Source organism: Solanum dulcamara, chromosome 11 (assembly GCF_947179165.1).
Source record: "Solanum dulcamara chromosome 11, daSolDulc1.2, whole genome shotgun sequence".
In the NCBI taxonomy this organism is placed as follows: Eukaryota; Viridiplantae; Streptophyta; class Magnoliopsida; order Solanales; family Solanaceae; genus Solanum; species Solanum dulcamara.
Window position 1 is genome coordinate 49,530,638 of NC_077247.1, and position 26,600 is coordinate 49,557,237.

The 26,600-nt window shown below is 33.7% G+C and overlaps 3 protein-coding genes and 1 pseudogene across 3 annotated transcripts; 1 reads left to right on the top strand and 3 right to left on the bottom strand.

Annotated features, from left to right (window-relative positions):
- Nucleotides 1–2,602: 2,602 nt before the first annotated feature.
- LOC129875161 (BTB/POZ domain-containing protein At3g22104-like) lies at nucleotides 2,603–4,425 on the bottom strand. The gene is made up of 3 exons (XM_055950601.1): nucleotides 4,271–4,425; nucleotides 2,996–4,096; nucleotides 2,603–2,877 (listed from the first exon to the last, which is right to left on the bottom strand). Exons 1-3 carry the CDS (start codon nucleotides 4,331–4,333, stop codon nucleotides 2,695–2,697), a joined length of 1,347 nt encoding a protein of 448 aa, XP_055806576.1. The 5' UTR covers nucleotides 4,334–4,425; the 3' UTR covers nucleotides 2,603–2,694.
- A 2,754-nt stretch (nucleotides 4,426–7,179) lies between these two features.
- LOC129874935 (uncharacterized) lies at nucleotides 7,180–8,528 on the top strand. Its single transcript, XM_055950327.1, has 2 exons — nucleotides 7,180–7,537; nucleotides 8,350–8,528. The coding sequence occupies exons 1-2, from the start codon at nucleotides 7,239–7,241 to the stop codon at nucleotides 8,408–8,410; spliced, it is 360 nt and encodes a 119-aa protein (XP_055806302.1). The 5' UTR covers nucleotides 7,180–7,238; the 3' UTR covers nucleotides 8,411–8,528.
- A 439-nt stretch (nucleotides 8,529–8,967) lies between these two features.
- LOC129874934 (uncharacterized) lies at nucleotides 8,968–15,131 on the bottom strand. The gene is made up of 6 exons (XM_055950326.1): nucleotides 14,782–15,131; nucleotides 12,879–13,923; nucleotides 12,622–12,809; nucleotides 10,560–10,596; nucleotides 9,972–10,036; nucleotides 8,968–9,888 (listed from the first exon to the last, which is right to left on the bottom strand). Exons 1-6 carry the CDS (start codon nucleotides 14,868–14,870, stop codon nucleotides 9,399–9,401), a joined length of 1,914 nt encoding a protein of 637 aa, XP_055806301.1. The 5' UTR covers nucleotides 14,871–15,131; the 3' UTR covers nucleotides 8,968–9,398.
- Nucleotides 15,132–17,666: 2,535 nt separating this feature from the next.
- LOC129872307 (alpha-farnesene synthase-like) lies at nucleotides 17,667–21,358 on the bottom strand (annotated as a pseudogene).
- Between the last annotated feature and the right edge of the window lie 5,242 nt (nucleotides 21,359–26,600).

A 26,600-nucleotide genomic window follows, 5' to 3' on the forward strand; every position in this document is an offset into this window, starting at 1 on the left:
ATATGTCTGAATTATTGCATTAAAATTTATGTATGTTGTGTATCATTTAAACATAGTTTGGAATATACTTTATTCCTACACATAATAACAACAGTGAAATACATTATATCCGCATAATAAATATATACATGCATTTACAATATCTCTGTAGTGGAACACACAGTATTGGAACGCATAATATGATAGTGAAATATCTTGTGTTTGCAATCTTAATAAGTGTATTTGCACGTAAACAACATCTCTACCTAGCTATATTCACACAAATAATAACTATATGTACATGTATGTGCTATAAAACCTCAAACTATCAATATATTATGTAATTTTTTTCTAAATTACACACTGCTATTTGGAATAAATATAACGCCTTAATTTGTTGTGTTACATAATTTTTCCTATACTTGATGATACGTCCAAAAGGCTTAGGGAAATTACACGAGATGACAAACATTACTAGTTTATTACTCCATATGGGTATAGTTTTATTTTATTATCATTATTTTGCTAAGATTTGCTATAATTCATTTGTATATTTTGCTATATTGGTGTACTGAGTTTGTATAATTCGTTATACAATAGCATTTGTATAATTCGTTATACAATTCACAGTTTTTGTATAGCGTTTGTATAATTCACTATATAATTCACAGTTTTTGTATAACATTTGTATATTTCGCTATACAATTCGTGTACAATATTTGTATAATATGCTATACAATTCACAGTGTTTGTATATTTTACTGTACAAATAATTCATGGATATAACGTTTATATAATTCGCTACAGTTTTTATATAATGACAAAGTAATTATGCTTCAAAAATTTGTTGAAATTTTCCCAAAGGCTTATCACTTTGTTGACTCATAAATGCACACCGAGTCCGATAGCCTGGGAAGCGCGCCTAAAAAGAGAAATCACAATTATCAAAGATGTTTGTCGTTGGAAACTTCCAAAGACAAAACCAAGATGCATTCTTTGATTAATTTCAAGGATGTTTGGTTCTACTAGAGTTTGATTTTTGAAGTTCCCTTCTCATTTAATACCCTCCCTTCTCCAACAAGGCATGTCCTGTTGAAAATGTAACCACTTTTTTCTTTTTAAAAAAAGAGAATTAAAAAAAATTCTCAAAGATCGAAACCCTTTTGGGGTACCAATCATTATCATCTTCTATTACGTGTTTGTATTTGCTTCTTTAACATAGTAACTTGTTTAGTTTACCTTGATGAGAAACTTTTATTAGTATTAACTGTTCCACGTTTCAAACCTTTTCTATACTATGCAAATGCTATAACATGTTTAAGAATAAACATTTCAAAAGTCTTTATTTTCTTCTTAAATTATAGGTTGATTCACATAATGCAACACACGGAGCAATTCTTTTCTTATTAGAAAATTAAGTCGAGTTTACTCCTAATAAAATAAATCTGTGGCCGTAGCTTACAACTAGCTTTTCTCGAATGTTCATCTTCATAATGTTACAACTACAATGGATAGATGAAGAAGAGTATTTCTTCTGACATTTTTTTCATGAGTTATTAATATGAAGAAGTTAAACTTCATGCAATTTCTTTTCTACTACTTCCTGCAGCCCAGGAAGCAAAACATGTCTAGGTGTTTGCTGTTGCTCCAATCTCCCTCTCACGCGGTCACGGCTAGGACGTTCTAGGCCAAGAGTCATAATTAATTACTGTTTCTGATTGTTTCTTCATTGTCGTTGATACACACATCGTTCAAAGGAAATTTAAGCCCCAGATTATAAAAATGGAACTTTCCATACACCTTGAAACTGTAACACCTAGGTAATTAACAATATTGAAAGCATAGTGTTAGCGAGCCCCGCAATTGTTGTGCTTGTAATAAGCCGCATTAGTCGCTGGGAGATTCTGTATTAGAAAAAGTCTTGGCTCAGTACTCTGTGTAATTATTCTTTAGAAACATCCACCAAATTTATTAATCAACTTCTCTGGCTCCAAGATTAGACAAAGACAAAAATCTTATACTTGGATAATTGTTTTTCTTTCTATCACTCCTAGTAAGCTTTTCCACTGCGAACATCAATGGGAAATTTATGTTCATCATTATTCCACTCAGTCCCGTCGAACTAGCTCACTAAAAAAACACCCACTAAAATATCTGGAAACTTCCTAATTTTTTCGTGTGAAAACACTGTTATATTTCTTATTTTCATTGATTGAATCAAAATATCCATGAAAATAGTTTATTTTTTCCTTCAGGTAGTTACTCCTCCATACTAGTAAGGGTCTTAACTGTCAAAGAGAAGCTTCATGAAAGCTTGATAAAAACATCTCACCTTCCTTCTGGTTTTTCTCTCTCGAAATGTTTGGATATTAGTATGGACTTTGGTGATTAATACTCCCTCCATCCCAATTTAGATGTTTTTCATTTTAAGTTGGTTAAAAAAGAATGTTATACTATTCTACTTATTAGAAACAATGTACTTTTAAACTTTCTATTTTAGTATTAATAAGATGATTAATAGCCTCTCTGGCTTATTCTAAATTACAAGTTTCAAATGTCTTTTTTTCATTTTATGTTAAGTCAAACACCTTACATAAATTGAGACAAAAGGAGCCGTTAAGAAACACCTTACATATATTGCTCTTTAAAGACTAATATATACATTGCACTGCTTGCTTTTCAAAGACTACATTGATTCATATGATCACCAAGTATTTAAGAAAAATTTGAAGTCCTTGTGACTGAATATCTGAGCCTGTTCTGCAGAGTGACTAATGCACAAGTTGGAAAGCTTTCATTTTGAGCTACTTCCTTCAGAGTTTCTTCAGAGAGCTTCTCATAGTTCAGCACACAACATATCTTTATCTTTTCTTCTTCACATAAACCATTAATATGTACCTGTTATAAAATCAAGAGTTTAACTAATTCTATGCACTATAAGAGTAAAAAAATGTTTACACAAACAAATTCACTTAAAAAGTAATTGCAGGTAGTTTAAAAGCACTTTTTATCTTACCTTGAGGTACATATCCATTGCAGTATAAATTTTGTCATAGGATTCTCTTGCAATATCCGGCATAGCCATGACCAATGCCAAGAAGTTTGAAGGTTTAAGACAAGGATCAGGTGCCACTTCCATGATATAGAGATCAATTAACTCAACAACTTTCTTCACTTGGTACATCAATAATTTTTCGCGGCTACTGGAGAGGAATATGTCCAGCAACCTCAGAATTAGATTGATATTGTAAGCAATTTTTTTACCAGCTGGAGAAGGAACAAGCAAATCATCCAGTTTAGCTCTATCTAACTGGGAGCCAATTAAATGTTCTAATTTTCCTACTGAACATTTGCTCATTTTTAAGGTCACTGATGCCTGAAGAATGTCAAATAGACCTCTGATAGACATGAAGCTGCTATCAAGAGAATAAAGGAATTTAATTACTGTCTCAATGATTCTGCATTTCTGAACTGATGAAGCATTTGGACATTTCATTCTTTTGTAATAAAATAGGAATGAAGAGATAACATGATGATCCAATTTCTTAGAAATCATTGTGCCTATAATCTTCTTGAACATATTAAGGTTCAAGAATCCAAGATCTGTAAACCACCAGGTTGCTTGAGAAGTGTAAATTCCCCTGCTTTCTGTACTAATGTCACCTGAAAACTGCATGGACGAATTGTCGGTAGAAGATGCACATGGGCTAGAAATGTAATGTAGTTCAAGCCTTCCTACCACACAATCCAAGAACTCTTGAAGTAAAGATGAAGATGGCATGAAAAAGATCAATTCTTGGCAATTTTTCAAGCCAATAATCAGCTCAGACCATGTCATGTAATGAATCTTTTCAAAAAAAGAAATCGTTTGTTCGACCAAATTTGGTTTCCCCTGCATTTCTTGATTCATTTCAAGGTAATTGGCAGCACAATGCAGTTGAAACATGTTAAAAGGAGTTATCTTTATCCTACCACCATTATAGCAAAACTTAACAATCAGTTCAAAACACTCAGCACCTCCTGGAAATTTGTTGAAAATTAGTTTCAGCCTTCTTGTTTTCCCTGTCAACTTACTGAATAGTTTTCTTAATCTTTCTGAGAAAGATGCAAGAATAGTCTGCAGAAGATAAAAAAACATAGATATAAGATGATCAGTCAAGATTTTTAAGAGGCAGCATTTTTAGTCCCTAAAAATATACACTCAATACAAGAACTTGGATTTGATAAAACTCAATGACAATGACCAAGAATTGACAGTAGGAAAGAGGACATGATAGTAAAAAGTATGTACCTTGTCCACCAAGAATATTTCTTGGCCATTGACATCAACCTCAAGAAGACAGAAATTTTGCATAGTCAAAGTTGGATGGTTCCAAGAGCTAAAAGACGGGGAAATGAATGTTAAAAGAAACCATTAACTGGGATGTCAAAGTTCATTCAGAAGGAACAAACAAAATGCTGAGAGATAGAAGATAAAAGAAGTTCCAACACTCATTTCTAATTAGACTTTTAAAACCATGTAGTATAGTACTAGTAGTTTATTGAGCAGGTTTCTCGATATTTGTGAACTTTGCTACTATGTCAATGACAGGGGCAGCATAAAAAATTCTACGAATTAGAAGCATCCAAAAATGATATTATTACTATTTGGAAAGTTAGAAAAGAATTTTTCTTTAATTACGATTTTTTAAAAAATAACACTGAAAATAATTGATTTATAATCCTCTTTATTGAAATTTCTAAAATGTCAAAGTTAAAATCAGATGTCCAAATTCACAAGAGAAGAACTTTGTTTTTAGATGTATTAACTTTATGCATAGTGAGTAGGTCATTGACCAACGCAGTCTGTGGTGTAGTGGTGAGACTATTTTATTTTTAATTAGAGGTTTCGAGCCTGAATATGAATAAAATTTTGTTGGGAGCGTCACCCCCAATAGGCTACAATGCGCGGTCCGAATTTAGTCAGAGCTCTAAACACAGGGGGTGAAAACGAAAAAAATTAGATCCTGTGGAACATTCAAAAGTGCGGCAGTTAGATGGGTACACGAAAATAATGAAGTTGGTTTCACTATAAAATTATATTTGTCTATTGAAGCGAATTGAATGATCAGACCAAGATTTGCCTCATTTTTCCACACTTTTTTTTTCTAGTATGAATCTTGAGTTATCGAAGTCTTTCGAATACTCCCAATATTGTCATTGTTTTTTAAACTAGGAAGTAAGTCAATATACTAAAAAGTTGTTGTCATTCAGATCCTCCACAATCTACAGTAGTAGTTGTTTCTACTTTTTGCCGTCAATTTTGGATAGTGGGATAAACTGACTTTGAGATAATTAATTTCCTTTATTGCAAACTAGATCCTACTATAACGAATAGAGCTTGTTTGACTACAAAACTTTTTTCACTTTCAGGGAAAGTACAGCAAATTCCAAATATTAGTGTTTGCATGGTGTTACGTTGTTCATACATACAGGTAGCTAGTGTGAAACTTTCTAATTTGGAAAAAGGAGTTTGATTAGCTAGGTTCTTTTTACAGAAACATAACGTGGCTTTTTAAAATTTTAATTAGTGAAACTCATGCTTCACTTAAAAGTCTAGATCTGTTTGTTTCTTCCATTTCATTTATCTTGTTATATTGTTGGTGTTGCTACTTGTTATTTATTGCTTCCTTTTCATCTCTTCTTGAATCGAGGGTTTATTGGACACAGTATGTGTATATTCTATCCTTATTTACAAGGTATGAACACGATATGTGTATATTCTATTTTTTCTATACAGTTGTACTCAACAGTGCAATTATATCGAATATATTATTGTTGTTTGATATGAGTTGTAATTGTTGCAGCCTTGACCGTACCCAAGACTCGAGAGGGAAAAGCGCATCATTTTATGCAAACCAAATATTTATGATGATTGCCTATTGTGAACTATCTATAATAGGTCCATAATATTATGGAATTATAATATTTCCCAAAATAACAGTAAAAAAGGAAAAGTTTTTTCTTCAAATAGTTCCATAATAGAAGATGTATGCAATTAATATATAACTGCAATCAACGAGATGTGGTGAGATGAATGAAATTTCTTTACTCTTAATTAGAGATCGATTGAAGAAATTTTTTGCAAAATAGTAAATGTTATGAAGTGTGAATTCAAATTAATTGAATCAGTGTGTATTGAATGTCCTAGCATTATACCCAAAAATTTAACAACTGCGTTAATTCTGACATCTTGTGTGACTATACAAAAGGGATTCCAAGGAAAATGGAAAAAGAAAAAAGAGTCAAGAAAGAACACGGATGATAAAGGCAAATATTAAAGGGATGAAAAGCATGCCCACCTTTTTTAAAGCAGAAAAATTACAACAAAAGGTAGAAACTTTTTATCAATAAATAGATTTTACAAGATCTGAATCTCGTTGCAATTTGCAATAATATATCCCATTTCCAAGTATTAAATGCTAAAGCTGGCATGTCCACTATGCCAATCAAATAATAATTTAATAAGAACTCTATAAAACATTGATCAAACCAAAATTTATTCAGCAACTCTTTTTGAATCTTGACGTCAGAGAAAATAAAAGATGCCATCATTTTCCTCAACCTTTGAGCTCAATTTGACAAATAAAAAGGAGTAGATAAGGCAGATGAGCTAAATTAGTATATACATTATTTATAATCCGAAGTGTAGTCAATCTAATAGTCAGTCACTGAAGTGGGAAATAGGTAATTATCTGAGTCATGTTTTTTTTCCCATTAAGATGATAAAAGAGACTCAAGTTTGAGACATTTGATTAAGAATGAAGGACACTTAATACTCCACCACAATTATTATAGTTAAGAATGAAGAATACTTAACACTTCATTAATTTTAAGTCATGGTTGACAAAGTTATTTGATTGGTATTATGATGGTAGTAGATACCTGCATAATTGCGATTTACACAAGTTGATTGGAGTGTCATTATCTATGTATAAGAGAAAAAATTGATAATTGGGAAAAAAGAAAGTAATAGCTTCACGCATTTGACAAGCACTTAGATTTTGATTATCTTTATTATTAAATGCAATCTACCCTATCTTTATTTCATCACTAATTATTCACAATACATATTACTAAAAAAACTATAAAGGTGGCCTTTCACCATCATCACAGCTAGAGCATGCAGCCTCTCTAAAGTGACCAAATTAACCTTGATAGTTTTCTACTAAATTGTTATAAGCGTTCAACATAGACTAGAAATTTCAGTTTTAAGAACTATGAAGTTCTTAGCTGATTTTCTGTCCTGTTATAGTGGTTCTGTTAATGATAATAATAGTCCCAAAATTGAAGCATGTTCTCTTGTTCAAGTAACATGCCAAGAGGAAAAAAACACTAAGAGGGCTCGAAAATTGACTCGTAGAAATTCATCATCAAAGGGATTGTGGCAGCCATCTCTCTACACCATCTCTGAAAATGATACCATCAAACCACAAGAAGGGATCAAAGCCAGCACCAAGAAAAGGAAAAGTTATAGACCAAAAAACAATTCTCAAGCTTGTTATTACAATGATCTGAGGTACACATTTATTTTACGCTAATACGAAATAATCAAGGCTCGAAATCAGTGGTAACTAAAGATTTTATTTTTAAAAAAATAATCAAGAGGCCAAGGGATTTAACATCTGTTATATATACCTAAAATATATTTTGAGAATTTTAATATCAGTTGATTGATGACTACCTGAACTTTTACCTTGTTGGTGAGAGTTTGATTGCTCACTTTGTAATTGTCTTCCCATTTCCACTTACCCCTAACCCCTAATTTTTATTTTTATTTTAAAAAGTAATTTTCTGACATCGGAGGTTCAGATGAACCCCTTGTCCCCTCTAACTCCATTCCTGCTTGAAATAGGAGACCGTCTACGATAGGTTTCATGAGTTCAACTGAAAATGTTTTCGACTCAAACTGCTGAATTTTTTTTGAAATGTTTACGTATTGGAAGGTTACATACTTACAGTTTTTCAAAACTCACTGACTCTAGATCTTAAAGTCAGAACATGTGTTTGAGTAACATGGATAACCAGAATGAAATTATGGTTATTATTATATTTTGGGTATCGATCATGGCCATTGTATCAGTTAGATGTGAAAAATGCCTTCTTGCATGGGGAAGGTTGGAAGAATCGGAAACAGACTCGAAAATGGAACCCGCGCTCAAGGACTTTTCTTCTTTTTGGCATCTATTATTTTGGCACAAATCTTTTTGGTTCTTAAAAAGAAAGAGTTCGGGTTGTGACTTTTCAACAACAGAGGCGAAAACTTACTCTTTCATGTCAAACATCGCGATCATTGATTGATATTTGACATGTAATTTTGCCTTGATGTAGGGTACAAGCTCAGTTTCAGACAAGTATTATGGCACTATCGGCAGTAACCTGGGTGTTTTGATCTCCTTTTCTAGTTACTCTATTTATGTCTTTCATTTGAGATGTTGGTGTGCTTGTGTAGAACCACATTAGTATCATGATAATACATCAATGGATGAAATATGCTTACTTGTCCTTCAGTTTATGATAGAAGCTATCAGCAGCAGCAATTAATATTAGTATACTCTAATTACCTGACTAAAACAAGAGAAGCCATTACATAATCAAAGTTCCCAAGAAATGCAAGATCAGCCATTGATGAGGAGATTTAGTCGAAAGCCAACAGAAGTATGAGTGGATGCCACTCAAATGTTCCCTAATGCATGCCTATTTGATAGTAAGTAACCAAGTTTATGGCATGCGGTCCAAGGCTTCGACCATATACTGGACCCACAATATTGACATCACGCGCTACACTCTTTTTACTAAAAAGAACAAGTACCTACTTATGTACAGTGTGCATTTGTAACCACAAGAACCTAAAGGCAAAGTAATACAGTAAGCTAATTTCAGAGTCTTTAAACCAAATTCAGCTAAGAGGCATCATGAGATTGTGATACTGCAAGACACAGAGAGCGATTCTCTTTCTAAACTAAACTATACCATCAATCGGATAACAGACAGCATTCACCATGAAATGTAAAACACCTCCAAAAGTATACATAATTTGTTTAAGACATCAGGCTTCAAATCAGAAATTCTTTCTGAGCAATAAATCATCTATAAAGGGAACATCCATCATCCCCGATGATTATTATCAAACTAAAAAGATGTAAAAGAAAAGGAAAAAAAAGGACCGCATTTCTCAAGGTTGAAGGTGTTAGGTCTAAAAGGTGAAGAATCAAGTTCTAGAGTTTCAGCAGCAAGATCATTAGATTTTGTTGCTAGCCTATAGCAAGGATAACAATTACTACCCCATCTTGGTGTTCCTGCTGCAAACAAAACTCTGTTGCAGCCTACTAAGCAATTAGCAATGATAAGACATTTTTCATTAGCTCATCTCCTGGAGCTTAGTACCCGTTAATCTGAGGCCTCTGCTGAGGGCCTGTCAATCGAGAAAAAGGGACTTGACCTCGATTAGGAAGACTTTTCTGACCAGAAAAACGATCCGCGGTTGCTGCTGGATCAGAGACCGGTTTTGAGAAGGCTGCAGCCAGCTCGACTGCAGAGGTTGCTTTTCCATATCTCACACCAGGAGCATCAGCAGAAGCAGGTCTTGGTGGTTCAACAGGCTTGCGCCACGTTTCTGGTGAGGGTGGCCTCTCCTGTGCATGTTGCTGCGGCTGATGGTGGTGGTGGTGCCTTTCAGTCTCCTTGTTGTTCCTCCAGTTCTCGCTTCTCCAATTCCTCCTCTGTCCATCTCCTTTCTCGACATCTATCCTGTGATCTCGCCTATCTGCATTCTTCGCCATCCTATGGTCAATGGGAATACTCTCTGTTTTCTCGTTATGCCTGGTCGCATGCATCACCGTCTCTGCTTTGCCAGCATGTTGTTTGCCCCTTCAGACAATTACCACTTAGCTTGTCAAACGAGGAATTTTCTGAGTCATATAAAGAGATTGCATAATCAACTCATTTACTACCTTGGATGAGGTTGCTGAAGGTCATGATTATGAATAACATCATCAATCCCGCGATTCTGCAGAACCTGGTGGAGACCACCCATAATTGAACAGTAGGGTTAACAGAAAAGAGACCTCAAATAACGAGCAATTGAAAAAGGCTAGTACAATCTTAATTTTTTTAAAGGTGATTTATCAAGCAAGTCCAAAAAAAATTGAGGTGCAAAATGAACAAATTATGTTTCTTTACAACAACAGAAGAAGAAGTATAGTGCAGGTCATAGGTCGTGCCCTTATAGATATTGCCATATGTTATTTATTGCATTTTGTTTATCATTTTATTTGTTGTTGTTGTTGTTGTTGTTCTCTCTCTTATGCTTTCTTCATTGTTTTCTTCCTTTTTTCTGGGTTTGATTCACTTGAGCTAAGGGTCTTTCGGAAACAGCCTCTCTACCTCTACGAGGTAGTGGTAACGTCTGTGTACAGTCTACCCTCTCCAGACCCCACTTGGTGGGATTACACTGGGTATGTTGTTGTTGTTGTTGTTGAACAACAACAGAAGAAGAAGAAACAATACTTTCTTCTGCATACACAAGATTAATAACTTACCATTTCACGTGGACGAGCACCACCAAATAATGGTTTCCTGCGCCAACAAATCATAAGCACAAAACAATGTGAGCTTTAGCTAGAACAGATGTCCTCGGTCACATCATAAAGCAAGGGCAGTAGATACTGCCAAGGGAGGGAAAGAATAGCGGAAGAAAAAGTAGAGGCGAAGTGACACAGACAGGTACTTTATTAAGATAGATAATCATCAAGAAAGACTAACCGCTGATTCACAGCAAAAAGCAGATGATAACATTTATAAACCACAACCTGGAGACACAGGCTGCCAATTTTCCTTCAAATTTGAGAAGCTTAAAGAACACAAATGTCTGAGTACATTACTTCAAGTCATGGTAAAGCAGATCATCATCCAATGAATATATATCTACTTCAATATATCATGAGAAAAGAAAGACAAGTGCATGCTACTGATCGATGCACAAGTGGTCTTGGACAGATCATTCATATACCAAGGGAATCAATTTCTTAAATGGCAACTTGATCACGAATTGATCCAACAATCAAGAATTATTCAGGATGATTAATGCTTGCAATTATGCTTCACTAAGGATGTACCCTAGCCAAAGAAATAAAGGAAATCTCTAGCATTTTACTTGATCAATCGTGAGTAGTCCATTGTACATCATAAAGCTGACTTAGTTTGCATATCAGATTACAAAGAATATAGAGCAGATGACCAAATATTAGGTGTGAGATCTCACAGAGAGCTTTAAATTTGCTAAGGAATGATACCCCAAATATCATCATCATTTTGATATTAGAGCTGTGTTATTGCTTAGATCCGTGAATCAACTACCAGTCCCTACGCTTCCCCAACAGGAAAAAAAAAGGAAAAAAAAAACAGCAGCCAGTTTGCTATCTAAAAGTGAAAGTCATACTAAGTTATGAAAAAACGAGCTTCCCATCGTACCATAATAAGAACTTTAATAATCAAAAGGAATTAATTTCTTGTGACTCAGTTCTCATCATTTCCTCAAACCTAGTCCACAAACTCCTATTATTCTTCCTCTAGATCACCACAATCAACAACTTCCAAAGGCATTAGAACAGTCGAGTATAGTTCATTTATACCGTTGCTAAGACAAACCTTCTAGTGCACTTATTGAGGAAGAGATGCACCAGGAACAAGAAACTGAAGTCACAGAGGGTTTGCACAGGCAAATCACTAGGTAATACAACTACTACTATGCCTCAATACTCAAGCTAGTTCGGTGGCTGTTGGATGAGGGAGAGGGGGGAGCAAGACCCATAAAAGATGGTGGTCTATAGTACCTGCTCGTGTCTGATGGGCTATTTGGAGAGAGGAACCTCAGGTGTTATGAGAATATTATTAACACTATTCAGAAGGTTAAAGGAAATTGCATTAACATGTTGTATTTTTGGTGTAAAAAAGAAGGTGTAGAAGAAGTAACACAGTTGGTAGATTTCCTAGGATCTATGGCACTATGGAAATAGCTTGTAACTTTTTGGAGGTAGCCATACCCGTGATGCTGAGATACCTTTATCAACCAAAAAAAAATAATACTCAAACTAATTTAGATCACTGTCGGAATTCTCACTGACCATACTGCTCCATTCAGAATCATATAAATCCAATAATTTGAAGATTTGGGTTCTCATCCACTAGAAGTTCTTTATATTTTCTACTAGCATACAAATTTCTAACAAGACTAAAATAATCCAAGAGAAATAATCCGTAATCACAACTAATTGGTAATTTGGTATCACCTAGATGGATCTTTTAGCTCTTCCCGTGAGAACTTGCTCACATTGCCAGCACTAAGCCCAAATAAAGCAGGGTTGCAATAGGCGTAAAACTAATCAATTTCTGATAAACCCTCAGAATACAGAATCTCTTGGTAAGTTGGTATTGCAGCAGAGAGAAAATGTTCGACATATCTTTTACGACTTCATTCCTGAAATAGAACTATATTCTAACACTATTAACCATAGCCACTAAAAAGTCCTCATAAGCACATTTATCTTTTCATATACTTCCAAGTTAAAAGATGCAAGGGGGAAGCAGAAATATTAGGTATACCTTTTATTTTCAGTGTTTCCTTCCGATTGTTCAAGAAGCTGTGACCGAGGCTTCAAGTTCAATTTTGGGCGTTCAATTACTTGATTGCTTCTTTCAGGTTCAACAAACCCAGTCTTGATGGGATCAACGCTGGGATATGCATCAGCCGATTTCTCAACACGAACAGGATTACTAGGATGCTGGTTGACCTACAGTAAGAGAACCAAATGAGATTCTAGCACATGGATAAACCCTCCACAGAGAGCAATGTCACAAACCTGCTTATAATCTATGGACTGGTCCAGATTCTCCAATGGTTTGGATCTTGGTAGCAACTTTAATTTGGGCCACTCGGATGGTTCAGAAGATGCTGGTGACTGCATCTCATATCCACTAGAGCCAACAACATTATGGGGCCGTTGAAACCCATTTACATTAGCAGAAGTTTTTCTCTCATTTGCCTCCATAAATAAAGGGGACCTGGCCCTCTCCCGTGCTGGCAGTTCCTTGTTAAGCCCGTGAACCCCGTCTGTAAGAGCAAGACTTCTTTCAGCATGAACCGCTAGCACCTGATCACTATATTTGGGTCCTCCCACGACATCTGGCATGTTGTAGACATTATCGTTGACTCTAGTACTTCCATGGTAATAGAATTCTTTCTCCGTGTCTTGATGTTTAACGACCTCAACATCCATTTGAGAATGAATCTGCTGCTTTGAATGCCACCTGCCAGATGTGACCTTCTCAAGGGCACTGGCATGGGCCAACTTCGACTCAGCATCAGGAGCAGACCATGGAGCTGAAACTGATTCCTTTGCACTTGCCACCTCCTTCCTTAGGCCCCATGCATTTGGGTATGACCCAGCAACAACTTGAGCACTACTTGCAGACACATTCAGTGAACTCGCGCTCCTGCCACTACCACCAACAGAACTTTTAGTACTAGCCGATTCATTGAACCAAGCCCCATGTGAACCACTTGCTGCGCCTCTATGATTTTGAGATAGAGGAGCTGATACTTGCCCGTTACCTACCATCCCAGTGACAGAGTATTCTGCCTTAGGCTCCACACGACTTGGCAATGCACGAATACTCTCATCACTAACAGTTCGACGAGGTCCAGATGATCCATCCAATGGCTTCCTTTCATCCTCATCAAAATTACGGCCTATTGGTGCATTATGACTTAAGAAAGGAGTCTTCTCATCAAAGTTTCTGGTTGCACCAGCTGATCCCGGACGTAAACGATGCTCTGGTCTTCCCATGGGGTTTCCCCATGATGTTTGGCGATCAAAACCACCACGATCTAATGGCCTAACCATTCTACCAACCATAAGGAAAACATTCAAATATCAGCATTAGGAATTTTCTACCCAAAAGAGTGAATAATACAAATAAATACACAACTTCCAGTAACTGCATTCAGTTAAGTTTTTGCATCCCAACTAGTTGGAAATTGAGATATCATTGATTGACGGATTGATTGAACTACCTACAATAGCTTCCACCTTCGATGATTTAATTATGTTTACAATATTCCAAAAAACTTCCCAAAAGGTGAGCCAGTCATTAAGTTTACATGTATCGAGGAACAATATTTTGGACATTTCCTAGAAGAAGAATGGTATGCAAGTCATTTGTTATTGCAACTTGTACAAACACTTAAAATATAATCCAGTAATAGGTATTTCAAGATTTCGTGCCCCAATTTAACTTTCCAAAACTTCAACATTCCCAAAACCAATAGGGATCTCCCATACCCAGATCTACAAAACCAATTTGAATTAATCGCAAATTATGAACAGTAAAATAATCATATGTACTGAAACGCCGGATCACAGATACTGGCAGACACACTTTTCGTGAGAAAGTTCAGAAGTTTACAAACCCCAGCAAAATTCTGACCTCGATTAATGTAAACCAATAAGCTAAAAGCCACAATTCAGTTTAACAGGAAAAATAGATCATTCTAGCAGAAAGCATCAATTTATCTCCATTCAATCATAAGAAAGATCACAACTTCCATTAACCAAACATCAAGAAAACGGTCAGTTAAGTTTCAATCGACGAAAAAAGAAATCCCCAACTACTCAATTCGCACAAAAATCGAAACCCAATACATAAATCTCAATAAAAATTCATATGCGATGACACAAGATGAGGGTAAAAAGAGAAACTCACACGCCAGGGGCAGAAGGTAATGGAAGATCTGAAGGAATAGAACCACCATGGAAGTCTTTGAGAGTCATGGTTGCTTTCTTCTTTGCCATTCCTTCTCACCTTTTAGCGCTATACGTATATCTACCTATATATGAATCACAAATCTCTTCTTTCTCTGTCAAGAAAGATCAGTTTTTTTTCTCTCTGAGTGAGCAGAAGGGATATCTCAGACAGAGAAAGAGAGAGGAGGAATGTGGATTCGAGTTTTGCTTGTAAAGAGGGTCACGGGACCAAATCTAGCCTAGCCGCTGCTCCAAGTGTTGTTTAATCTTTACCCCTCTAGATTAGTTTACTTTCTTTTCCCCTTTTGTGTTTGTGTTCATTGCATCCAGCACTTGTCCTCTTATGCTATTGTTTTATCTTTATAATATGCCATATAAAACGAAAAAATCCAAATTTTATTCCAAGTTTGCATAACTATTTTTTGTTGGTCAGTCATGAGTCATCATTGTAAATTTATTAAACTATTCAAATTTTAAATTAATGGAGTGTCTTATTTTGTGTTTAATTAACCATTCCCATTTAATGATACTCAAAGAATGTTATCAATTAAAAAGTATTCAAGAAATGAATCCAAATTGTAATCAAAGTAGTATTCTAAAAGGTGTTTTTTGCGCGAGCCTCTGGGATGTAGTAATAACACATTAGGATGAAGGGACAAAAGTATCGTGATCTGTAAATTCTATCATTCTGAGCGTACGTTGAAATATTGAACGAGTTTTAATTTTGTGTTTAAGCCCAGAAAATCATAGAAATTATCAAACATAACAAGAGTTTCTTTTAAAAACATATCAAAAACTCGCTCAAGGCTTACAAATTTAGTTCAAAAATTCTTGTATGAATATTGTATATAATCGTTATAAAATCTGTACATCTCGCTCAAGTCTTAGAACCTTCCTCATAATTTTTGTGTTTGAAAAGTGTATAAAATTGGTATAAAATATGTATATCTTGCTCAATGCTTAGAATAATATATATATATATATATATATCAAAATGAATTTATACATTTTCTTACACAAAAATTTTGTGCGAAATTCTAAGCATTGAATTTATATATATATATATATATATATATATATATATATATATATATATATATATATATATATATATATATTATTAAAATTCATGTTGGTTTCTGAAAATTTAAATACAACTACAACAACATTGTATACAATTTTCATATAAATTTAATACATTTACAATAACATACAAAACTTTAAATACAATTTTCATACAACTTAGCATACAATTATCTACAATTTTTTAAATATAAATTTGCATGTAAATGAGCTAAGACCGAAATTCAATTCAAAACTAGCTCAATCCTACTCAAATAGCCCCAATTTTTAGATTCAACCTCCCCGAATTGCCACAAATTCAATTTTTTATATTTTTTTTGTCATCTCATATTGCTGTTTGTTTGTTTTTTCCCCTTGTTTTTTCTCAATGGAGAAGAACATAGATAAATGAGCTTCTAAGCCACAATAAGAGAAAAAGTGTCGAGTGGCTGTTGTGTTTTTTACACAAAATTTTCAATCTACTATATTTTGTAAATAGGAAAAAATAATTTTTTAATTTGGTAATATAGATACTTATTTGGTTATGGAGAATGAATTTTCCATTTTTCCTATAAAAAAAAGAAGTTTAAATGACAACCTTAAAAGTAACATTTGATTTGTGTTTTGCAAATTAATGGGCCAAGGCCCATACAATAAAATTGGGTCTGTAACGGTGCCTAAAATGGAGTCTGTCGAAGCTTGGGCCTTGGTGGGATTTCTGTGCCAATTCCTTTCCGGATTTAAGTTATCTAGTTGATGGTTTAAAGGAAAAAATAAATATATATATATATATATATATATATATATATATATATATATATATGTGTGTGTGTGTAAATTAATTGATTATAAAAAGCTAGTAATCAAAATTTTCAAATTATCTTATTAAATTTACTATGAAGAGCTGTTTATTAGCTATCCTATTTCAGCTTTTGTCATTCATATAGATCCTAAGATTTATGTATTTTTTTTCCACCTAATGGTTTGGAGTCAGATTTATATATGTTTTTTTTTGGGGGGTGGGGGGTTTCCACCAGGTGTTCGGGTCTGCATTAGAGCTTCAACTAAATACGAATCGCTCACTGCAGGGTTCATTCGAGGTGGCGCTCCCAACATCGTTTTCTCCAATATATATATATATATATATATATGTGTGTATCAAATAAAAATTATTAAATATTTTTGAATGGATTTCCATACGTCAATTTTAGGCTTTAGGCTACTTAGACTGAATCAACTCAATTTTAAATGCGAATTTGAGGGGTAAACAAAATCGTATTTTATGGGCTAGTTTTACTATCCTGGAGAATAGCTAGACATCCTCCCTCCACCCCCACTCCCTTTTTTTAAATAAAAATTTCTAAGCAACTCGGTCAAGGAAATGTTTTCTCAAAATGGAGTTTGTAGTAAGTATGTGAGACATGTGAGATTCTTATCCTTTGATAAGTCAAGAAGTCAAGATAATAAACGAATCGCATTGATCATAATAATTATATTAAGATTAAGAATGTAATATAAATATATTTAATGATTTAGAGTAGTTGTTTTATAAATATCCAGAACATAAATAATTATCTTTACTTGATTCATTCAATGCACACAAAATATATTAGCACAAGAAATCAGAATCATACTATTCTTATAATCAATATAAATTATATTTAATCTTGTACTATAATCATATCGGCGACTTTGTTCACTTTTTATCTTAGCTTGTTAGCATAAACTTTATACTTATAAGAACCAGTGATTTAATCTTTCATGTATAAAATAAACTCGATATAGTATAAAATGATTGTGTCTATATTATTTTCTTGTTCATACGTATAGCAGTAGAAGCCTAGACAATGATTGTGTCTATATTATAAAATAGGCTCAACCAAGTTGATAAGGACCTGGTCTCGAGTGTCACCATCTTGAACTCCAAATCCATCTTCAGAATGGTACATGACATGTGCCATTCGCGCTTCATTTATTATATGCTTGATAATTGTTCGATGTGATGTAGAAAGAGTATTAAAATGGTGATTAATCTTTTTCCATGAATTCAAAATTATGCTTTCGATATGCTCTCGGGCTACATCCTCTGAGACATTTTTTTCTTGCATGTAACATATAATTGATGAAGCAACATCACCCCTCTCTAGTTCCACCTACAATATGATACAAATAATATTACAAATGAAAATCAGCATATACCGAGAATGAAAAAAAATGAGGTAATTTTTTTTTAATATCTTACCGTTGAGGTACCTTGGTCGTTGCAAAGTCGAATTATAATCGATGTTTGGTAAATAATTTCTTGACAATTTTTGCATAAATCAAGGGTTTCATTTGTTGTTTTATTTGTGAGACCAAAAATCACATGTAATGAAAGTAATGGACCAGAGGATGAAGTCCACCCATTGTCAAGATATTCTTCAAGTGTGGGTATATGACCTTTGTGGTACCATGTTGCTTCCACTAGCAATGCTTTACAGAAGTTGACCCACTGAATTATTGAAACATTTAATATTAGGTCAAATATTCATGAAAAAAGGAGATTTGAATTAGCAGATAATTGGCAAGGAATACAAATAAACAGATAAAAAAAAAGAAGAGAAATAAAGGACTTCAGGCTTAAGCATTTATGAAACTATATGTACCTTTCATGTTTAGTGTAATTCTAGTGTCATTTACTCTCAATGTGTGAACCTTTATTGTTATGTATTTCCTTATTTTGTATGATAGTGGAACCAAGAATTTAACTAAGGAAATTAAAAAAAACATTATTTTTTTTCAAAGAAATTTAATAATTTATATATATGCAAGAAAAATGAAATTATTTTTCCCTATAATGGGATTCAATTGAGCCCATGGCACCCTTCTGGCTCCACCCCTCGTGTATACTAGCAAAGTAAAAGCATAATATTTTCTTTTTACCTTATTTAGTTTTCTTTTTTCTTTATTCATTTAGTAAATAAAGATATAATTAAATATTTTATTTGGTTCATTCATTATGAACTCAAAAGTGGTTGGCTGATTAGTGAGGTCTTAAAAACGTCATAGAGTTCATGATCGGCCATTCCATTTTTGCTTTCAGCAAGTGAATTTTCTATTCTAAGTTCAGTGACTAGAAAAGAGGCGTAGAGGAACCACACCAATTCATCCCGAACCTGGTGGTTAAACTCTACCACGGTGAGGATACTGTAGGGGAGGTCCTGCGAAAAAATAGCTCGACGTACTAGAACCTAAAAACAACCAACCACCTATAAGACTGCGATAACGTCTCAATATAATAAGACTATGTGTAGTCAAATTTAAAGTTTTAAAGCAGTATCAATTAGTAAGGTCAATTTAGCAAAATAAATATTTTCCATCACTTTTATTTGTCTACTTTGAATTTTGCACGTTTCTTAAGAAATAAGGATCAATATAAATATGTTATTACAATATTCATATTACTTGATGTATAATTTTAGGTTTTGGGAAAATCATGATTTTGAGAATAAGTGATTACAGGTTGATTGTTGGATTACACATATCACTTGTTGGACTTTCCAACCACCATGATGATATGTGACTTTTAGTGTAGCAATAGTATCCTTATAAATGTTTTACTACACTGTAGCAATGTACTCAGTACAAAACCATCAAGGCATATGGCCATTGAAAGTAAACAGAATGCCCTGCAGTACCATTCCTTGTTGTATGTGGATGACATGTTGATTTTTAAAATGAATTAAAAAAATAAGTGATTAATCAATGTTGAGGGTAAAACAGATTTACTCATTTTTTGATATGTGAAAAGTGATGAGTAAATATAAATATTTATTCTTAATAAAATAGACAAGTAAAAGTGAACGGGTGAAAAGTACTTAACTGATATATTCTTAAGAGGGTGACAAAATGCAAATTGGACAAGCAAATGAAAACAAAGAGAGTTGATAAAAGACTAGTTTAATACTAACCACTTGTTTCAGATGAGGTAATGCTGAAAGGCCACCTTTTTGTTGTTGAATTTCAACAGATATCTCTTCCATTGTATCATGCAATGCTCTGAAACAGATCTGTATACACTCTGGTAGCCTTTGCACTTCTTTTGTATCCCACCTAATTAAGATTTCATCATCATGATTATTAATTGTGTTTAGAGAACAACTTAGATAAATTTAATAAGTAAGTTGTATCAAATAATGATTGAGAGGACCTACTTCTCTATGGCACGGGTGAATTGTTGCACGTCGGCTAAAGAACCATAAATATCATAAACATCATCTATTATTAGTATCAATTGAATCACTTTGGTTAGCCATTTTCTCATGCTTCCATGTTGAGGTTCTGACGCAATTCCTACAGCGAAAAAAAAGCTTTCTACTATTCGGTCCCTTGTAAAGTCCAAACTTTCAGCTATGTAAAGATTCCTCCACCATCTGTTTAATTCACACACACAAAAACAGTATTCGATGAATTAATTGGGGTGAACGAACACAAAGAGACGACCGTTAGAAAAGAAAATGATTTAATATATATACCTTATTACATCTTTGAGATCTTTTTGGTGTGTGGCTTGAATTATATTGAAGTTAAGTTTTGCTAATTTGAGCAACATTGGATTTGTGTTGTTGCAATTTTGAGCAGTAATGTGTCTTCTAACATCGTACCATCTCACTCTCCATGCCAGGGGAATAGTAGTAAATTTGTCAACATCTGATAATAAGTTCTTGAGGTTTTTGGTAGACAACAATCTTATGTCATTTAGTAAGTTTTCACCATCCATGCTAAGATGTGACCCTTCCACAAGCTCCAATAATGTTTTTTTTTATCTGAAGGTAGTTTTCCTTCCCCATCGAAAAAGTCCTTTAACATATCTGCGGTACAACAAAAAGAGTAATAAGGGAATAGAAAATATTAATTTTCATTCAAATGGCTAGTCGATCTTTTGCATGATACCTTGTGAAGCATGATAGCCATGTTCCCTAAGAAGCCTAAAGAACAATGCAGTAGCATAGAGATCCTTTGAGCTGGAATTAGTACTTTTCAAGTACATAATTGTATTTTCCAAAGCTTCCTTTGTTTCAACCTCGTAGTAATCACTTAAGCCAAGTTTGTCGATCCTGTCTATAAGCACAAGCTGAGCCACTGGACTCGCAGTGACTGTAAACGTGCAACCAACTTCCTCTTTTAGCTTCTCTACTTCAACTTTGTACTTCTCTTCCTGCAAGACCAAATTCAATATTTAACCAAATTTATTTTTCTGAAAAATGTATTCTTCCCTGCCAAACACACCTCAAGAGATAAAACTAGTTAATAAATGACTTAAGATTATGAATACTCACTGAATATTGACTTGTAAGAGAAAGTAGATGATCATATTTCCAAATATTTGGTTTATAAGTAAAATTAATCCTTTCAGTATGACTTTGTTTTTGTATAGCATGATGTTTCTGTGTCTGCATGCTTGAAACAATAGACACAACATTTCTGCAAGCCATGATTTTAGATAATAATAGCACATATATTGGAAGATATATATAGTAATATATTACGTATAACAACATATCGTTCAATAGGTCTGCTCGTTCAATGAAATTATGGGCCCCACTTCAAGTTTCTATGTTATATCTATATATCTATATCTTCATAAAATACAGTATTATTTAATTCATTTGCAGATATTATTAACAATGAAATTAACATTATACTTTCTTGAAGAAAAACAAGAAGAAGAAAGCTAAGTCTGCTATCTTTCCAATCAATTTTTCAATACATTCTAAACGAAATTAATGTTATATTTTATGTTGAGTTATATATTGATTGTTAGTTATAAGTTAAATAATAATGAAATCGATATTATATTTTAAAATATATCGGTCATTTAATGAAAGATATCTTTAATATGATTTGTACCATTTTTATTTTTTGAGCTAGTTTTATGGGCTGAGTTAATACAAGATTTATTTTTTTGCATGATTTTATTTAAAACAAGACCCATTTCAATTATTGTATTTCGATGTTGATTTCCTAATTAAATTATCTAATGCTCCAAATATCCAATCGTCGTTGTAACAGGGTGTGAAAAGTCACACATTGTTGATTTAAGGGATGGGTGATTGCTTTAATATGATTTGAGCAATTTTCAACTTTTAAATTAGCTAAATTTTGGAGTTAGAGTTATGCCCAAAGTCTATACTTTACGGATGATTGGATGACTGTTATTAAGAATGCAGATCATTAATTATATTAGAAAAATGTAATTTTAAATATTCCTATACTCATTGAATATTTTCAATATAATCATTGCGTAGATCAGAAGTAATTTGATGTTCTTAAATGTGTCAGATAGACAGATAATATTTCAATATGATTTCTGAGAACAAATACATTAACTACCAAAAGTTGATTAACTGCTGTTGTATACTAAGTAAAACAGAACAAATTAAAAAATATCTAATTAGATCAAAATTTCTAATTCAAAATAATCTAATTATTATTTATTACTAAAAATAGCCACTTAGCCACTATTTTTGTCGACGATGTGCATTCGGTCCACTTTTATTTTAATTGTTTTAGTGTTAACGTTTTGTTTATATATGTATTTTAGGAGTTGATGAAGTGAATCAACGTGTGATGATATCATATGATGATGTTGAGGGAAATGTTGTAAGAATCTTTGATTTTTCGTTTTAAGTTAATATATGGTGGCCGTCACCGTGATACAGGGGTATTTTTTTTAATTCTATTCTATACATTGCACCTATTTTTTAAGAAGAAAAAATTGAATTTATTTTATATTTTAAAGCTAAGCTCCTTAATAACATCTACAGTACTGCAATTTTATTTGTGTATCAGTCGAGCTAATAGGCCTTTGTCTTTTCAATGCTTAGCTCAAATTTCAAATTTGAGCTTTCAAAAACGTGAATTGTTCCGAGTGAATAATATATTAAAAACTTAAAACATTGAGAGGAACTCATATAAAAAAATTGGGACTGTTTAAAGGAGATTTAAGTTGCTCGAAGTTGAAAGAAGAATTCAGCTCGTTGATGAGGTCATGAACTGATGCAATATCTAAATAGTGTATACGAATGCATATATACAACTATGATACATAATTATAGATTATAGATACACAATTATACATTATTTATACAATATCGATACATCACATAACTATTTATACAATGTCTATATATTACGTATACATGCAACCATTTTTATTGAATTTTTTTGTCACTTATATAAATACGTAAGAAGCCAAATAAATAAATAAATGGAATTGGACCTCCTTAAATTCGAAGAGCAACTTAAAAATACGAAAAAACGTTGTAAGCTATGGAAGATGAGGAAATTATTGCGTGGACACAGAAATATTAATTTCAGGGCACTACATCAAAAATAATTTTTAGCGGCAATTAATTAACGGGAATAGTTTAATTATCACTAAAACTGTCTTTTTAGTGGCAATTAACACTCTTTGTAAATGTCGCTAAAGTTTATAGCGACATTGGATCTAATAACAATTAACTAATGCCGGTAAAAGTTTTATCACTCTTTGTTAATATGGATATTTATTGCCGCTAATTTTTTTTTTTATCGTAGTGTATACATACTCAATTGGTTTTCTTCTTCTAGCATATAAATTAATGCTGGTTGACCATTTACTTTTCTTCTTTGAAACTTGATGCAGTCGCCCTTATGAATAACGTGATTATTAATTTACTTATGCAGTCGCCCTTGTGCATAACGCCATTATTAATTTACTTCATGTGGAAAAGATTCGAGTTAGATATACATCATTTTCTACCAAAATTAGCACTAAAGAGTACATAATTTTTTGACTTCCACTGGACATATATAATAATTTCAACAACAAAAAAATAACAGTCAAAATTTTAAAGAGTTACCTTGTAATATTTGATATTTATTGTACCAATTTGCATCTGGAAGAATGATCCCAAGAGTATGCATGGCGGCTTTAATGTTCGTAGGAGTAGGGGCTGTCGTGTAGGCCTGCTGAGGTCGGGGGCCAAGAACACCCGCTCGTAGTAGTTGTTGCTATCCATAATTGAGTCCGGACCAAGAAGTTGAAGGATATGGACACAGTGGTATAGCCCAAGGACCTCATGATGCCATCCACGACCACTGCTGCCCGCCAACCCATGGAGAATAAGGCGGAGGGTTCAGCCCCGCTGACTGCTGCTCAGTGCCGCGGCTATTGCCACCTCCCAACTGACCACCACGGCCTACATTACCGCCATTGCTGGCAGCTTCTTTGCCGCCTCCACGACCACCATTGTTGCCGTGATACTTTCCGCCATTATTGCTTCAATTGTGGTTCCTCTTCACACCATTAGTATTGCGGTTGGTAGAGGAATTATTAGGAACATCAGGAGGACACTCGGACGAGCGAGCAACTAAGGTAGATGAGGAGCTTTGGGCCGCTTTCTTAGCATGGCCAGCCTCCTCAAGAGTGAGCAACGAACGGGCTTGATAAAATAGAGGCAAAGGATCACGTTGGCGAATAAGAGTGGCCACACCTTAGTAGGACTCGGTAAGGCCAGAGACCGGTTGAAGAACTAGTCGATTGTTAGCGACCGGGGAGCCGACATTCTTAAGTTGATCCGCCAGAGAGATTTGAAATGTTGACAATAGGCAGAGACATTCGAAAAATCTTCCATGTCTACATGAGTGAAGTCTTACTCAAGGGTGACAGCACGAGAGTGTTTGTTATCCTGGAATATGTCACGTAAGCGACTCCAAGACTCCATCGTCGTGGTGTCGGGTTCAAGAATTGTATGCTAAAGATTATGAGAGACAGTAGCGTAGAGCCATTGGAGAACGGTGGCGTCAAGTGTGGACCACAGCTCTTTGTCCTCCTCGTGTTGAGGCCGTTTCACCGTGCCCACTGCCGGAGGAATAATATGATCAATTACCCGATGGGATCTTGCATGAATCTTAAAGAGTTCCGCCCATGTGGAATGTTGTACGTTCTCTATCTCAAGAGTGATGGAAACATCATTCTTGATGTCGGATACAATAAGAGCAGGATGAAAGGAAGATTTGGAGTTAGACATGGTGATTGAGAAGAGAGGAAGAGGGAGAGGAGAGGGGCGGCGGCATCGGGAATCCGAGAAGAATGAAGAAGGTTGAATCGTGCCCTAGATAGCTGATACCATGAAAGAGATTAATCCCTTGATTTATTTCATTAGCCTCATCAATTTATATACACAAAATACAAGAGTATAATTAAGCTATAATTAACAAAACTAAATATCTATATATTAGGAACTAAATATATACAATCTATCAGAATATATTTTCATATATTCTAACAAATGTATAATAATAATAAATTTAATTTGATATAATTCAATTGCGAGTAACGGAAGGTTGTACAAACTTCACCGAAGCTTCTGGTACATTGAATTTGAGGTTAGTATTACTGTTTTGAATACATGGATTTCCTTTTCATTATTAGTCTTTGACTACAAGGGAGAAGAGAAAAATTCAAAGAAATTCCCTTGTCCACACTTGCATTTTTAATTGTGATCTAGTTAATCATATAATTCTGGAAAATTCCCAAAGTGAGATGAAAGATTATTTTTTATTTTTTCGCGATGTTAGATTAGCTGTTTAAAAAGAACTCTTTACTTTTAAAATCAAGCAAATAAATCACAATATTTTCCCATCTCCAAAATCTGAAAGAAAAAAAGAAGAGAAAAAGGTAAAGAGTTTTTATAGGAGTATTTATAAAATGTAAAGCCCTAGTTTCTTTCTATTACTATTTCTTTATTTGTAATTTAAATATTTAAAAGTAAAATTCCTTAAGAATTTATCTGTAGGCTTACCTGACTGTGTAATTAAAAAAAGTTTGCACCATCGGTGAATATTATTTAAACCCAAAATTTAATTTCGTAAATAGTGTAAGCAAGAGAAAAAAAAAAGAAGGAAAACAAATTTGGAAGATCCTCTATTCGAAAAGCAATTTAAAATACAAACCACGTTGTAACCGATCTTTTTGTTTGTAAATGTTGTGGTGCTTAAATTACAAAAGGAAAAAAACAACAATTCAAATGTAAAAAGTTGTTGTCAAATTCTTGTGACTTGTCCCGTGCATTAATTTTAGGTGCGCAAAAAGGTTGTCCTGACCATTTTATTCGATCAATAAGCCTTGTAAAATTTGCTTTCTTTTTATAACATGTGACTATCGAATGCCCCACAAATTGGCCGCTTCCTAAGTCCATTGAACAATTCTCGTACTTAGGATCGGTGCTATAATCCTATTTTTTTTTCAAATGCCCTCGATCTATCATTTTAACAATCAGATGGAGGGAGACATAAAGCCTAATTTCTTTTTACATTTTAGGACAATAAAGATTCTATTCTATTAAAATTCTGATCCAATGATCGTCACAAAACAAAAACAATAATACTAATGCATTTAAAATTCTATTTATATTTATTTATAAGTTTTGTAAAATTCAACAATATTTGTTTAAATTTTATATTCGTGTTAATAATTCACTTAATATATATAAATAATTTATCAGAATGTAAGTCATCTTAACTTTTGTAATTAGGCTTAAACATGAAATCTACTTTTTTTTTTAAAAAAAACTCCTCCCTCAGAAGCTCCTATCATTTTGTTTCCTTGATGACTCGAACTCACAACTTTAAAATTGAAAGTGAAAGGTGCTTACCATCCAAAGCAACTCCCTCTTGTCCGCATGAAATCTA

What these genes read in the sequence shown, in the direction of transcription:
- LOC129875161 (XM_055950601.1), bottom strand. Translation starts at nt 4,333, where the DNA reads ATGCAAAATTTCTGTCTTCTTGAGGTTGATGTCAATGGCCAAGAAATA. An exon ending in AAATATTCTTGGTGGACAAG is followed by an intron (nt 4,097 to 4,270) that starts GTACATACTTTT and finishes TATCTTCTGCAG; the next exon opens with ACTATTCTTGCATCTTTCTC. An exon ending in CAATGGATATGTACCTCAAG is followed by an intron (nt 2,878 to 2,995) that starts GTAAGATAAAAA and finishes ATTTTATAACAG; the next exon opens with GTACATATTAATGGTTTATG.
- LOC129874935 (XM_055950327.1), top strand. Translation starts at nt 7,239, where the DNA reads ATGAAGTTCTTAGCTGATTTTCTGTCCTGTTATAGTGGTTCTGTTAAT. An exon ending in TGTTATTACAATGATCTGAG is followed by an intron (nt 7,538 to 8,349) that starts GTACACATTTAT and finishes GCCTTGATGTAG; the next exon opens with GGTACAAGCTCAGTTTCAGA.
- LOC129874934 (XM_055950326.1), bottom strand. Translation starts at nt 14,870, where the DNA reads ATGGCAAAGAAGAAAGCAACCATGACTCTCAAAGACTTCCATGGTGGT. An exon ending in GGAAACACTGAAAATAAAAG is followed by an intron (nt 10,597 to 12,621) that starts GTATACCTAATA and finishes TTGTTGGCGCAG; the next exon opens with GAAACCATTATTTGGTGGTG. An exon ending in GTGCTCGTCCACGTGAAATG is followed by an intron (nt 10,037 to 10,559) that starts GTAAGTTATTAA and finishes GGTCTCCACCAG; the next exon opens with GTTCTGCAGAATCGCGGGAT.